The sequence below is a fragment of the Colletotrichum acutatum genome, assembly GCF_030867785.1.
Source record: "Colletotrichum acutatum strain CBS 112980 chromosome Unknown BDZ83scaffold_41, whole genome shotgun sequence".
In the NCBI taxonomy this organism is placed as follows: domain Eukaryota; kingdom Fungi; phylum Ascomycota; class Sordariomycetes; order Glomerellales; family Glomerellaceae; genus Colletotrichum; species Colletotrichum acutatum.
The window spans coordinates 28,550-42,474 of record NW_026849035.1 but is presented as its reverse complement, the minus strand read 5'-3'; the positions used below and the strand labels follow the sequence as shown (position 1 = coordinate 42,474).

Below are 13,925 nucleotides of genomic sequence, written 5' to 3'. Positions count from 1 at the left end.
GTCTGGCCCTTTTTTGGCATCTTCCTCAGAGACTGGGAATCTCAACTAAGCAAAGGAGAACTTTGGAGCGCAGAGCTGCTATTCTCTACACACCCGAGCGTGCACCTATCCAATCCAGGGCCGCCCTCGAGAAATTCTCAGGTTCAACCATCCCAACAGCAAAACAGCTTGCCATCTCAAGCCCCGAATTGACTCCATTCCCAATCCCGCCTGCCGACAGCCCTTTCACTTTTAGGCGACTACGGCCCCGAACACCCCATCAAGCCGGCCGCAATGTCGTCACGATGCTCTTGTGCGCGGCTGACGCGCCTCCCGACGATAATCGTTCCCAGACAAGCCAACCTCAACCTCACACGACCCTTCTCTTCCACGACGGCCCAGCTCAAGGTGCCCCCCCAACACCCAGACTGGATCAAGGTCCCGACACCGCCCCAATCCCAGGCCTCTGAGGAGAAGGCTCCCATCGTAAAGGGCACCCTCCCCACGCCCCGCGACGTCTTCCCAGCAAAGGAAAACGACCGCAAAGTCCAGCCCTCGTACCTCCTCGAGACCGCACCCGCGCCCACCAGCGCCTCCTCCACGAAGCCCGCCCCTCCCGGCTCCCGCCTCGAGCACCGCCGCCGCATGGCCGAGTCCCGCCGCGAGAACCTCGGCATCGCCCTCCAGGGGCTCTACCAGCGCAAGCAGGAGGGCGTCGAGACCGTCACCGCCGAGAGGCAGCGCCGTCTCCGCGACCACCAGCGCGCCGCCGTCGCTCCAGAGCGCGCAGACGACCGCCTCACCCGCGGCTCCGTCCTCTCCTCCCTCGTCGGCTCCGCCTCCGTCGCGCCCAACAAGGACCGCTACGACCAGGCCAATGCCAGCAAGGCGCGGACGGCCAGGCTTGCCGCCAAGAAGAGCGAGGCGAGACAGGACGCCCTCATGGAGCTGTACATCAACGCCTCCAAGTTCATCGTGACCGAGGAGGAGCTGGGCAAGCACCTGGACCAGCTTTTCTCCGAGGACTTCTGGAAGCGCCAGGGCAAGTCCATGGCCCACGATGCCGACAACGCCTGGGACGTCTGGGGACAGCCGCCGACGGTGCAGTCCATGCTGGACGACATGCTGAGGACGCAGCAGCGGGCCATCGACTTCCAGACGAGCGACCAGGACAGGACCGTCAAGAGGCAGAAGTCGATTGCCGAGGAGCTGACGGGCGGCAAGATGGAGTAAGGGGTCCACATGTCAGAAATGGCCCGCCGTTCAGCTTGGATAGTCGGCTCAATCGGTGGTGGGTTGTATCAAAAAATCAAAATGGTGTTTTGGCCGTTGTAACATCTCACATTTGTACGTTGTGGTGGCTTTGGGTCATAGTCTCTGCATATCACCATACCAAAATTTCGGTTGCAGAGCCGCCGTGGAGCGCACAGGTCAACTTGTACTACTATCAATTCTCTGTAGCATTATAAAGCCATCAATGTCAAACTATAAACGACATGACAATCCTCCAACGCCGTGAAGCTGCCCATATGCACATTGACAGATTATTGCCATTGGAAAGGAAACTTGCTGTGTGTATCTCTGTGTCTGGTCTCTATGAAATGACCCGAAGCTGTTGCGACTCTTGTTACAGTAGCCGTCACGCTTGTATTCTTACAATTGTATACTAAAAAGCGCCCAAAACGTCGGTGCGAGCTGGCCACGCATGATGATCACCTCTTCTCGACAAGAAGGAAGTGCATGGCGCCGTAGGCAAGGATAAGGAAGACAACTCCAAAGGTACCGAGACTGACGACATCGGTCCAGAGGGCGTCATTGTTGAAACCAAAGGAGCTCAAGATGGCGGCTCCAGGGACAGTGATGTCCAGACCGTACTTCTTATCCACCAACGTGAGTTGCAGCACCTCATTGACAATGAGCGACTCAAAACCGTAATGGAAGATAGACAGCATCTGGAGCCAAAGAGCAGCCTTGGGGATGGCATTGTGGTTGAGCAGCAGACCAGCGAAGAGCAAGCTGAACAACATAACCAAGCTGCCAATCAGGTTGGCCACTCCACCGTCCTTGCAGATAATGCCAATGAAGAGGCAGATCGCCGCGGCAGCGAAGTTGAACAAGACCAGAACAAGAATGAACTTGAAGAAGTGGCTGGCATCAGGGACCAAGCCAGTCATCGGGTAGATGATGGCACCCATGAGAAGCGGCGGGATGATTCGCAACGGAATAATGTCGAACAAAATCTTGGCAGCAAAGTAGGTGATGGGTGAGTAGTAGCCGTTGGCGCGCTCTCGCACGAACAAGAGCCTCTCAGTGGCGAAGACGTTCAAGCTGGTCAGAGTGCTGAATCCGAACAAGGCCAAGAGGAAGAAGAAAAGACCCAAACGGTTCTGGAAGCCCGGAATGTCATCAGTCAATCCATAGAACAGGTACCCAGACAAGACCGCGAGGAGGATGGCAATGGCGTAGTGAGTGAGCATGAGGATAGGGTTCCTGTACAGGTTCTTCCACGTGCGCTGAGACAGAATGATGAACTGGCGGGTGTAGCCAACGCGAACATAGCCCTTGCCGATGGCGCTGATGTGAATGTTGGGTCCCTCGGGGTTATAACCGTTAGCATTCTGTCCATTAGCACCCTGAGCGGCAGTGATGGACTGCTGGATCTCATCGTGCGTAGAGCCTGCGATGTCAGACTCGGCGAAAGATCGAATCAAGACGTCGAGATCAGTTCCGTCATATGCAGCAGGAGGAAGGTCGTGAGGGTCTTCAGCGTTGGCCGGTGGGACGAAGCCGGATTGGTTCTGAAGCTTGTACGATCCGACATCCTCGCCTCCAGCATCCGATGAAGCAGCCGTATCAACGGTGTTCTTCCGGCGAGTGAAGAGCTCTCTTTCTTGGCGAATCTTGACAGAATCACGACGGTGGTTTTTGGGGCGCGAAGAAGAAGACTCAACAAGGCTGTCGTCGCCGATTGAACCGCCAGAAATGCTTGCGATAGACTTGACGGCAGTCGTGCTGCTGGGTCCCAGGCTAGCAGCGTCGGCGTTCAGAGCTCCATCATCTTCCGAAGTAGAAGCACCGGCGTGCATGGTGAGATCGACCAGGTAATCAGCAATGTTGAAGCCTGGAGGGCACGAGTAGCCAATGTGGTCGAAGTAGGCCTGGCATTGAGAGAAAGGACCTGAGTAAACCGCGCCACCGCGAGCCAGCAAAACCAGTCTGTCGAAAAGTGCCACAATATTGGACCGCGGCTGGTGAATGGTGAAGACGACGGTGCGCTTGTAATTCTTAGCCAAAGTGACGAGGCATTCGATGACATTGAAAGCGTTGTAGGCATCCAGGCCGCTGGTGGGTTCGTCCAAGAACAGAATAGAGGGGCTCGTAACGAGTTCGCAGGCAATGCCGACTCTGCGCTTCTCTCCGCCAGAGATACCTCGGCCCTTGCCTTCTTCAGAGCCGATGAGAGAGTCCCGAATATGGTAAATGCCCAGCTGCTTCTCAACTTCGAAAACGCGTTGCTCTTTAGCAGCACGACCCATGTTGCGAGGCAGGCGAAGAAGGGCACTGGTCAAGATGGTCTCGTGCACAGTCAGAGTGGGCAACATGGTATCCTCTTGATCGACGAAACCAATGACGTTTTTGTACTCCACGTCAGTAACCTTTTCGCCGTTGACGAAGAAGTCGCCAGAGACTTGACCTCTCTTGTTCTTTCGTGCGAGAATGTCGAGGAAAGTGGTCTTGCCAGCTCCTGAGGCGCCCATGATGGCGGTCACCTCTCCGGGATGGGCCATTCCCTGGATGTTGTTCAAGATTCTCTTTCCGTTGAGCTCGTAGGCGACATTCTCAAAGTAGAGAGAGGCAGGCTTGTGATCAGCCATGAGTTTCAAGCTTTCGTCGTCGGAGTCGTCCAACGCAATGGCGCCATACTTGAACTGTCGGCGAGAAAGATACCAAGTGAGGAGGATGACGGCGACAACGAAAAGGGAGCAGGCGGCGATAATACTGGCGATGAGTGGGGTGTTGATCTTCTTGACCGGCCTTTCGTAACCAGGGACTTCGGTGTGGTACAGACACTCTCCAGAGCGACAGCTCAGTTGGATGCTACTGTCGCCGATCAAGGACAGAATCAGGTCGTCCATCGCGGGCTCTTTGAAGGCGCAGTTGTTGACGCCTCCATTCTTCTGCAAGCATTGGAACTCTGCGGGGCCCTTGATCTCCTCTACCAGGAATTCGCCAATGTCGACGGAGCCGTTCTCGCCACAGAGCATGCGGTCTGGGATGCAGTCGCATTGGATCTTGTTACACTTGTAGTCAGTGCTGTTCTGGCTGTCGTTGATATCGGCGTTTGAGCTGCACTCGTTCAGATGGCAGTAGAAAGATTCACGTTCGTCGACCCAGACTAGAGCAGGTTAGCTTGGTGACTGTTCCAAGTGTACGGACGATAGGCCTACATTGGAAATCGCAGCTGCCCTCTTCTTTCTTGCAGGTAAAGGTGACTTGAGGACGCTTCTCTCCAAGAAGATCGGTAATCTTCTTGTTGGTGACATCGCAAATTTGGTAGTTGTGGTTGATGACCTCGCCGTTCTGGTAGCAAACGCCGCCCTCCTTGGTTTCCATGAGGGCGTCGCAGGCCTTATTTTCTGTGCAGACGTTGCAGTTGATGCCGGTCCAGCCGTCGTCGCATTCGCAATTGTCACCGGTTCGTCGGGGTCTATCGGTGTTGTCGCCACGGGAGAGAGATCCGCACACTATGGAGTACGTGTCAGTAATGCGCCAAACTTGTGCGACTGCAGGGCGGGGGAACGTGTGGACGTACGTGGATCGAGACAGTCATCGCCGCCGAAGCCCTCGGGACAGCTACATTTGCCGGTGAAGTCATTGCAGCCGGCAAACTGGGTACACTTGTGGGCAGGGAGAAGACAGTTGAAGCTGCGCAAAGGATCTATGTTAGCATTGGGGAGTTGAAGGCACAGGCGATGGCAGCATGATCGCGAGATTGCAACCTCTCGACGGAAAAGCACTCACCATGGAGGACAATCAGAGGGCCGATCGTCGAGTAAGGTGAGCTGGGCTCGCAGCATATCGGCGGTGGTGGAATAGTTGCGCTGAGCCGAAGTTAGGACAGGAAGACATGCCAGAGCCCCGATGAGGAGGCTCCTCAAGGCGGGAGGAGCCATGATGGGCGTGTTGAAGTGGCGGATTAGACACCGAGTCGGATGCCAGCAGATCAAGAGTGGCGGCGGGAGAGATGTCGATGTCAAAGGAAGGTGACGTGTATGTTGGGAGCAGATCAGAGAGGGGAGAAAGAAGGTCAGATCATTGACTGGACTGAACTGGACCCAACGGAGATGGACACGGCTGCGAACAGAGCGGCGGAGGATGGAGGAGGAGTGGAAGCTCTTGGCCTGCGGGAGGAGGCGTGTGAAGACAGACGTGGATGACCTGCGCTGGACCAAGGCACCGAGCCGATAACAGAGGTACCACCGGCCGATAATAACCCGCAGCAGCAGCACCTCAGCCAGCACCCAGCAACCAGCGACGCGGCTTGCTGGTACCTTACTGCGGTACGTACCCGCTTCCGAGGTGTCTCCAGCTGGACGGGACGGTCCAATCGTGAGGTGGCGGTGGCGTCACAGTGGATAAATCTGTAGGAGACGTACCTCGACAGGCTGGGGACCCCACTGTGCCAGTCGGAAACACGCATCAGCGTCCCGTGGGGTGGCTGAACCTCCCGAGTTCGTACCGCAAGAGCCTGAGGCTTCAGGTTCATTGACCATGTGCCTGGGTACGTATTTGTAGATACCTCCGGTGCCTTTCCATTGCCCTTAGCATCCTGTAGCTCAATCTGTCAGGCTTCTTCTCTTGTTCCCCAAAGGCCAAACCCCCGCCGTTTCCCTCGGTCAACCAGTTCCATGGGACGGGACGAGACAAGACGCTAAGAATAGTTCAACTCTTTGTTGCCCCCCTTCCCTCGAGTTCTTGGTGCCTATCTGGTGTAGCTGAGTAGGTAGTTACCTCAACAGCTTAGCTGATGCCCTCCACTGCCCAATGCAGACAAACCTACAGGGAAGACGCCTGCCAGCTGCGAGATCCATGAGCATTACCCTCTGCGACCTTGCACTTACCACCAGCGACGTCGCCATTGAAACACATCGATCCAATGCGACTGCACATCTAAGCGTAAGGTCAAGCACCAGGCATGTCCATCTGCCACTCATCTGACGCTCAGGTGGATCTGCCACTTGTGGTGTACTCCATTCTCACATAGTTCGGCTGGCCGGAACTGAAGGGACTATGGTACTTGATTCTGAACAAAAAATAATCCATGGCACAGCTCAACAGAGTACAGACGATGGGCTTCAGTAGGGACTCTAGCCAGTGGCCTCACAAGCAATGTCGAGCCTGATGAAGTATAGCTGCAGGTGATTCCTTTAACACGATAGATTATCACTTCAGCTATGCCAATTAAGCAGAATAGCTCGAAGGTTTCTCATACATGTTTTTGGCTTACTTGGAACTAGACACTGTCACTGGAACTGGCACTGACCCAATACGATACGATACGATACGATACAAACAACAGATAATGGGCACACCAAGAGCTCTAGTCTATCCTTGTTTTACCTCGGTCTTAGTCATGATTTCTTCCGTTTGTCACCGAAGCTAGAAGCTCCAGCCACAGCTCATCTCAGCTCGAGCCGATTTGATCTTGTTGCTCTACCTCCTTTGCTTTTGCTCCCCGCATTGAATGGAACCTCACTCAGGTACCTAACATCCACGGCATTATACTTTTCTCCAACAACCACAATCCCGTGCATCTGTGCTCACGGAGAGTCTTCCTAGTGGCAGACACTCTCCCATGCGCACCCTGTTGACGGGCCATTGGCATGCGTTAGGCCCGGGACGCCGCCGTGTGCTCATAATGTCCAATGTTTCTCTGAGCAGTCCGAAGATGCATCCTGTCCGTGCTGATACGCCGGAAGGCCATTAGTCGCCTTATGGACGAGGTCGAAGCAACTGTGCCAGTGTGTTTGTGTGTGTGTGTGTCTATGTATGTATATGCAAAAGTGACCATGACTCTTGTTTGAGATCCCAGTTTCCCATAATCCCGCCAGCCTTGGCATTGTATCAATTCAACCCATCGCAAATCGCAAAAGCCTCACTCCTCCACATTTCTTCTACTCTCCTATTACCCAAGCTTACTGCTGCCCACTAGACTTCCTCTTCTAGCTCAATCGTCATCATCCTGAGCCACCCATCCAACGCATCCCGCACAGCCCAAACCTTTTCGCCCTTCCCCTCCCCAAAAATGGTCCGGATATCGGCCTTCGATGTGGAGCAATGGATGGACGAGTACGAGACAACCCCAGGCTGTCTCAACATCGCCGAGACCTGCGCCGCCTCCGTCTCCGTAAATGACCTAGTCACCCTCTCCGAGGATAAGCACGCCCCCGGCCCCGTTGACCTCTCCACAAAGCTAGTCTACGGCCCCATCCGCGGCTCCGCCCGACTCCGTCAGAGAGTCGCTGCGCTCTGTAGCGGCGCCGGGGCCGGCTCGGATGATTCAACTCCCGACGTGCTATGTGAAGACGACGTGCTCATTACGCAGGGCGCCATCGGTGCGAACTTCCTGCTGCTGTACACCTTGGTGAACCCCGGCGACCACGTCATATGCGTGTATCCCACGTACCAGCAGCTCTACAGCGTCCCTGAGAGTCTCGGCGCGGATGTCTCCCTGTGGAGGCTCAAAGAGGAGAACGGCTTCGTGCCGGATGTGAGCGAACTCGAAGCCCTCGTCAAGCCCAACACAAAGGTAATTCCATCTACTCATTCATGACAGATCCTCTGTAACTAACCCCGTTCACCAGATGATCATCATCAACAATCCAAACAACCCAACTGGCATCCCCATCCCAACACCAGTCCTCGCCTCCCTCGTCGCATTCGCCAAAGCCAGGGACATCGTCCTCTTCTCAGACGAAGTCTACCGCCCGCTCTTCCACAACCTCTTCTCTCCCGCCGGCTCAGACGCATACGCAGACGTGCCCCCGCCCCTCACAACCTTTGGCTACCCCAAAATTGTAGTCACAGGCTCCATGTCCAAATCCTACGCCCTGGCCGGAATCCGCATCGGGTGGATCGCCTCCGCCGACAAGGCCATCATTCAAGCCGTCGCCTCGGCGCGCGACTACACCACCATAAGCGTCTCCCAAATCGACGACCAAATCGCGTCCTACGCTCTATCACCACCCGTCTACACGCCGCTTCTACGGCGGAATGTCGGGCTCGCCGTCAACAATAAGGCTCTTCTTGAGGCGTTCATTGAGAGGCATAAGGGTGTGTGTTCGTGGATAAGGCCGCTGGCTGGGACGACTGCGTTTATACGCTTCAGGCACAGGAGCGGCGAGCCGGTGGACGATGTGAAGTTTTGTCTGGATGTGCTGAGGGAGACGAATGTGTTTTTCGTGCCGGGGTCAAAGTGTTTTGGTCATGAGAAGGATTTTAAGGGGTATGTGAGAATTGGGTATGTGTGTCATACCGAGGTGCTTGTGGAGGCTTTGGAGAAGCTTGAGGCATATATGCGTACAGCGTTCCCGGAGTAGTAGGTATTTTCTTGAAGACCTCGTGACAGGACCAGAGAATGAAGGAGGTATGCCACTTCGTAAATCCCTTTTACCTCGGTGATTAAAGATTGCCAATGTGCGTTGCAGTATCCATACACGTTGTCTAGGCAGTCTAGAGATTGTTCGTGCTGCCAAAGTCTATGCTTAAGAAGCCATTGCCCAACCTTGGAGACAGTTGGAGATATTCTGACCAGACCCCTACGCTGCCTTAGCGCAGGATTCTTGGACTGATATGGTGGTCTCTCACCTGGCGTTGCCGAAGATCCAAGTTATGATCTCAAGCGTATGTAGGCGCCCCCGAGATGTGTTCTCACATCCTACAAAGAATACAGGACCCGAGTCTTTTTCTTTCGTTATTCTGGCTCAGAATTCAAGCCCCTCCAGACCTGGGAGAGCTATAGAGCTCGTCAGCAAACTATAATTTTGAGCCTCTCTTGTCTCTTTGGAAAACTATGCAAGACGCCTCATGGCCTGGCATCTGGGTCTGGAGGGAGAGGTACACATGACTGCTTTCGACTTCCTCGCTCATGACAAGAACTCTCACTTGCCTAGTAACAAATTTTGCGCAGTCTTCCAGATAAGATACTTTCAAAACTTGTTGCCAAAGTCTTCACTTTACTTGACCATTCAAATCCGAGCCTATGTACCTTAAACCGCCTCGTTCTCCCGGCTGCCTTATTTAGACCATCGGTCAACCTCTCAAGTCCCCTTGACAAGCCTCAAGGGGACATGTAGTCCACATTCTGGGCCATGATTGAGAAATTGATGTCGTCCACAACCCTGAGTTCCTGAAAGTTGTGGACATCATTGGAGCTGCTATTAGCGAGTGTTATTACAAACGTCTTTTACTAGTATGCTATACACCACTGTAAGCCTATCAATGGAGCCAAAGGGGAAGGGCGTACAAGAAAGCTTTTGTCTGCTACCTGCGTTCTTGTATCAATGCTGTTGTTTTCCCATACCGTTGGAGGCAGTGCCTCAAAATCGTTTAAGAGATGCGAGTCTTACTCTATGGGAGGTCCTAGACGACCTGAGCAACGCTACCTAGGGCTGAGTATGCTTCCACTGATCGGTACATGTAGGGTATCATAATTCTGGTTATCAAAGGGGAGTTAGGATCAAAAAGTGAGCAGGAGACGAGAGGGCTCAGCGTATACATCGGCAGTGGTCAGCTCATCTACACTGCATATCCGATGGATCTGATCACACCAGATTACTGCTCCAGCCCGTGACAGACGGCATAATCAATCACCGCAAGACCATCAATTGAAATTGTGTATTCTCTTGTGGACGAAAAAATGACAAGCCATTGCTATGTCGAGCACGTAGGCTACAACGATACATGGCGCAGCAACTTCTCTAATAAATCGCTTTGGTATCCTTTGCACTCGTTCAATCCGGAACGAGGTTCGCCAAACGCCGATATCCGGTATGCCGGAAGACTATTATACAAACAAGATTCAAGACCTTGCCTCAAGAGGGCAAGCGCCCCATCCAACCGGTATTTGTTTTTACCCTTCAAGACTTCGTATGTACTAACAAAATAGCCTCCAGGCGTTTATTCGTTTGCAACAGGCTCATTGCTTTCAGCCGTAATCATCAGATTGAATTTGGTTCGCGCGATCCCAGCTCAGGCCGTCACCTATCATCGTGAGGTCTGGCACTGGAAGGTTCTATCACGATTTGCGGCACTTGCTGCAATCGTAGACTAGGCAGTCGTGGTACCCTTGAGCTCCGGCGTGAGTCTGCAAAGTTGTTTGTAGTCTGCTCATCTGCAACCAAGTCGGCCATGCTTGAGGCAATGCTCTCTGCCCGTTGTTGAGCAGGGCCGGGGTACGTCGGCGGAGGCTCAGTGCCAGGTTGGGGAGTATTGCTCCTGGAACGCTCGTCATCTAGCGAGACTTCGTCGTATCCAGGTGGAGAGTAGATGGGCATGCCAGCATCTCCTACGTCAGCTTCGACATCCGGACTGGACCCTGCCCGGGTATCTAGGCGGGGGGTATCTGGTCGAGAGTTTGCCCGTGACCTAGAAGTAAATCCTGGCGAAGGTAGGTCGCTTTCGACGCTCATTACAGAGCTGCCTCTCCTGTGGTTCATGGCTGAACCGGCGCCGGATCGGATGGAGGTGGCGGCAATACTGGCAGAGTCCGAAAGCAGCCCCATCCTCTCACTCTCATTGCTGTTGGCGCGAAGTCGTGTGCCGTCGTGACGAGCAACACCGAGATCGGCGTAAGAAACACTGGAAACAGCTCTCTGACGTTCATTCTTCAGGCGTTCATGTTCTTCGCGGAGGACCGCGACAACGCTGTTATTGCTGGCAGCCCGAGCTCTGGATCGGATGTTGTCCAGAGCTACAAAGTCACCACGTTCCCGAGCTTCCCGGCGCTCCACTCTCCGCTCCTCCCGCTCAGCAAGCTCCTGACGGCGGGCCAGGCGAATCTGGTAAAGAGCCTCCATCTCCTGATCACGCAGATCCTCCTCTGTTTCTTCCGTGGGATATTCGATAACGACATCAACACCGCCGCGTTCACCTTCACGACCCAGAACTTGCTCGGTTTCGTTCGGATCAGGCCGGTAAGCAGGCAACGTCATGATTGAACGAATCGAAGTATTGCGGTTGACAGCGCTGTTGGGGGAGCGGGCATCGGCCTGCGATTGATCGGCCGAGGCATCGAATGCGACAGATGAGGGGCGGGATCGACGGCGGTCGGTCAATCGTTCGGTAGAGGTGGAGTCTTCATCCTGAGCTTGGCGGTATCTGTTTCTGCCACCATTTTTCAATATTGACTTGAAAAAGCCGCCGCCGCTAGGCTTTTTGCTGTTGCCGCGGGTAGAGCGCCGAGATGCGCGGAGGGAGAAGACGACAAAGGCGATGAAGATGAGGAGAACCAGTACACCAAGGATGACCTTTGGCAGTATGGCGTCAGCGGCTTAGTACAGGGTAATGGTGGACGGGGAAAAGAGTCTTTCACATGTCTTGTCACTTACAATTGTGGTAATTTTCCTGCCGTCGATTTCTTCACGACGTTGCAGCATCGCAGTATAGCCATTCTGTGAACTGGCGGAGAGGTCGAGTGGTATTCGCATTTTGAGGTACATTGCGTGTAACGAGCGACTGAATTTCGACAGAGTACCGGAACGGAAGGGTCGGCGGTTTAAGGTCGAGAGGCGCTGGAGTGTCAACGGCGAGGCGGATTAAGGCGGGGCGTCCCAGCTGCGCAAAGCGAATAATAAGCGTCAGGACTGGGACATTGAGACTCGGTAATTGCAGGAACGCTTATGGGGACGCGTTGGATCGGAGACGAAGGGACGGCGATACAGGTGATGGTCGAAGTGTCGTGGACGTGGGAGAAGTCGAGAGATGATGTGGGAGAGAGAGAAGGAAGCAAGCAATAGCAGTCGGTTGGTTTGGCGGTTGGAGGTGAGATGAGGTGAGGTGAGGCGAGAAGACTGACGGGACCAGGTCCAGGCAAGGTGCAGGTTGGTACTTTACTTGGTAGTAGCGGTGCCGCGGTGGTAGTAGCACAGGGCCAACCTCGAAAGGTCCGGGGGTCCAGAAGCTGGCGGCGAGGTACGTATCCGTGCCCGTAGACTGGGTGTAAACTTGTGCCTCTTCTCTGTGTGCAGTGCTGTGCAGCGCAGTGGGACTCGGTGGTGAGCGATGAAGGGTCCTTTCGGGTGGGTAGTGGGTTGGATGGATCCGGGAAGGGTGTGAGCTTTGTGAGGCTGGGAGGCACGGAGCAGCAGGTCGGTGCCTTGCCCTTGAAGTGCTCTGTAGCCGTATGTGTGCTTGGTCTTGGTTGCGATGCAGGAGGGAGGCGGAGGCGGAGGCGGAGGCGGATGGACTAGAGGCAGCAGCGTTTCTGGGTCGGATCACTCTTGGGTTGCCTGAGTAAGGTATCCAAGGCGGGTATCCGTAAGCGTATTGCGTGTTGGATGTTGGACGTGTGGACGTCAGGATGGCCGGGGCGGCGGCGTATAGTGGACGATTAAATAAGTGATGTAGGTTGGATAGGGAAACGGCTTCTGTTGGTAGACGACGGAGTGATGTTGTTTGAGGAGCCTAAGGTAAAGAGAAGAATAGCAGCAGGAGGAGGAAAGGCGAACAGACAGAATCTCGGTTGATGTCGCGGTCGAGGTTGCGGGTGAAGATGAGGACGAGGAAGCGGATGCGGATGCCTCTGCCTCAGCGCAGTGCAGCAGGACATAGGTACGTACTGTGTGAGGTAGAGCTTCGACGGAAGGCAGGAGGCAGGCACGAGAAGGACCTAGGCAGGAGCAGAGCAGGATGCGAAAGTGGATTGTTGCAGTTGCAGCTGCCCACAGCCGGGCCTGCAGCTGCTGTTGCAATTGCAGTCTGCAGTTGCCCTTCACAGCTGGACCCCGAGACTCTCTGCTTCTCTCTTTCTCTCTCTCTCTCTCTCTCTCTCTCTCTCTCTTTCTGACATCTTTCTGGCAGTCTCACTCGCTCTCACTCTATGGCCATGTTTCAAAGGTACTTCAACAGCCACCCACTGCAATGTGAGAAACGAGGTACCTCGCACAACAAACATCCTCCACTCCCCCCCTCGAGGTGGGCCGCCTCGTAGCTCACTTTAGCGTCGCTCGTGTATGTTCCTTAGTGGGTGCCGGCGGCGGGAAGAATCTCTGCGCTAACCTTGTCCAGGTTCCACGTTGCTGTGCGCGCCGCTCATCCCGTTGCAACTTTGCTCGAGGACGATGCAAGTCGTCGCGTCCTCCCTCTCCGATTCTCCGATTCTCTGTCTGAGGAGTCTATGGTGTCTCACGTACGCAGCTGCACTGGACCCTGCGGAACGGCTTCGAGTCGATGGCAACGGCCTTCGCTGTCAACAATATCGGACAAGACAATCCCGACTGTTCTCAATGCCGCTCCAGATAGACATAAGATGGCAGGCCGACCGAACCGCCAATGAGCCAATGAACCAAACAATCAAATCATTTGAGTTTACCCCAAATCAGCGAACGCCGTTCATCGAATCATTCTCGGCGTTTCCCAAGTACCTATCCGTGTACATGGATACATGACACGACCATGCCTACGTACTCCGTACGGGATACTCCTACCAGGAAGACTATCTGCAAACACGGGCTAGGCGAAACATGGAAGAAAAGAGGCCTTTCCTCTGCGTCTGTCAAACTTCACTTGCAGAGCAAACAACGAGCAATGTTTCTTCTATCAACCCCTTTCCGCACTGGGCGTTCAATCGAACCAGCTTGTCTTTCTGTGGGGTTCACTAAGCAACAGAAGCTTCCATTCAAATCACCATCTGACATCAATCACCCAAGTACGAATGCCAAATCAGG

General features: G+C 54.4%; 5 protein-coding genes across 5 annotated transcripts; 3 read left to right on the top strand and 2 right to left on the bottom strand.

Moving 5' to 3' along the window:
• The first annotated feature begins 20 nt into the window (after positions 1-20).
• On the top strand, positions 21-1,497 carry BDZ83DRAFT_619557 (uncharacterized protein). The gene has a single exon (XM_060508129.1). The coding sequence runs from the start codon at positions 274-276 to the stop codon at positions 1,210-1,212; it is 939 nt and encodes a 312-aa protein (XP_060365480.1). The 5' UTR covers positions 21-273; the 3' UTR covers positions 1,213-1,497.
• A 194-nt stretch (positions 1,498-1,691) lies between these two features.
• Positions 1,692-5,153, bottom strand: BDZ83DRAFT_751675 (ABC-2 type transporter; the record flags this gene model as incomplete). The annotated part of the gene is made up of 4 exons (XM_060514087.1): positions 1,692-4,375; positions 4,428-4,724; positions 4,793-4,905; positions 5,002-5,153. The coding sequence occupies 4 exons, from the start codon at positions 5,151-5,153 to the stop codon at positions 1,692-1,694; spliced, it is 3,246 nt and encodes a 1,081-aa protein (XP_060365479.1).
• A 1,945-nt stretch (positions 5,154-7,098) lies between these two features.
• BDZ83DRAFT_619555 (aminotransferase-like protein) lies at positions 7,099-8,635 on the top strand. The gene is made up of 2 exons (XM_060508128.1): positions 7,099-7,789; positions 7,845-8,635. The coding sequence occupies exons 1-2, from the start codon at positions 7,286-7,288 to the stop codon at positions 8,577-8,579; spliced, it is 1,239 nt and encodes a 412-aa protein (XP_060365478.1). The 5' UTR covers positions 7,099-7,285; the 3' UTR covers positions 8,580-8,635.
• Positions 8,636-9,849: 1,214 nt separating this feature from the next.
• On the bottom strand, positions 9,850-12,042 carry BDZ83DRAFT_619552 (uncharacterized protein). The gene is made up of 2 exons (XM_060508127.1): positions 11,589-12,042; positions 9,850-11,507 (listed from the first exon to the last, which is right to left on the bottom strand). Exons 1-2 carry the CDS (start codon positions 11,697-11,699, stop codon positions 10,239-10,241), a joined length of 1,380 nt encoding a protein of 459 aa, XP_060365477.1. The 5' UTR covers positions 11,700-12,042; the 3' UTR covers positions 9,850-10,238.
• A 1,241-nt stretch (positions 12,043-13,283) lies between these two features.
• BDZ83DRAFT_302315 (uncharacterized protein) lies at positions 13,284-13,779 on the top strand. Its single transcript, XM_060502261.1, has one exon. It carries the CDS (start codon positions 13,320-13,322, stop codon positions 13,644-13,646), a length of 327 nt encoding a protein of 108 aa, XP_060365476.1. The 5' UTR covers positions 13,284-13,319; the 3' UTR covers positions 13,647-13,779.
• Positions 13,780-13,925: the final 146 nt, after the last annotated feature.

Bases quoted from the DNA above. Each gene is read 5' to 3' on its own strand.
- BDZ83DRAFT_619557 (XM_060508129.1), top strand. From the start codon at position 274: ATGTCGTCACGATGCTCTTGTGCGCGGCTGACGCGCCTCCCGACGATA.
- BDZ83DRAFT_619555 (XM_060508128.1), top strand. From the start codon at position 7,286: ATGGTCCGGATATCGGCCTTCGATGTGGAGCAATGGATGGACGAGTAC. The intron at 7,790-7,844 runs GTAATTCCATCT...CCCGTTCACCAG, and splicing joins TCGTCAAGCCCAACACAAAG to ATGATCATCATCAACAATCC.
- BDZ83DRAFT_619552 (XM_060508127.1), bottom strand. From the start codon at position 11,699: ATGTACCTCAAAATGCGAATACCACTCGACCTCTCCGCCAGTTCACAG. The intron at 11,508-11,588 runs GTAAGTGACAAG...ATACTGCCAAAG, and splicing joins GCAGGAAAATTACCACAATT to GTCATCCTTGGTGTACTGGT.
- BDZ83DRAFT_302315 (XM_060502261.1), top strand. From the start codon at position 13,320: ATGCAAGTCGTCGCGTCCTCCCTCTCCGATTCTCCGATTCTCTGTCTG.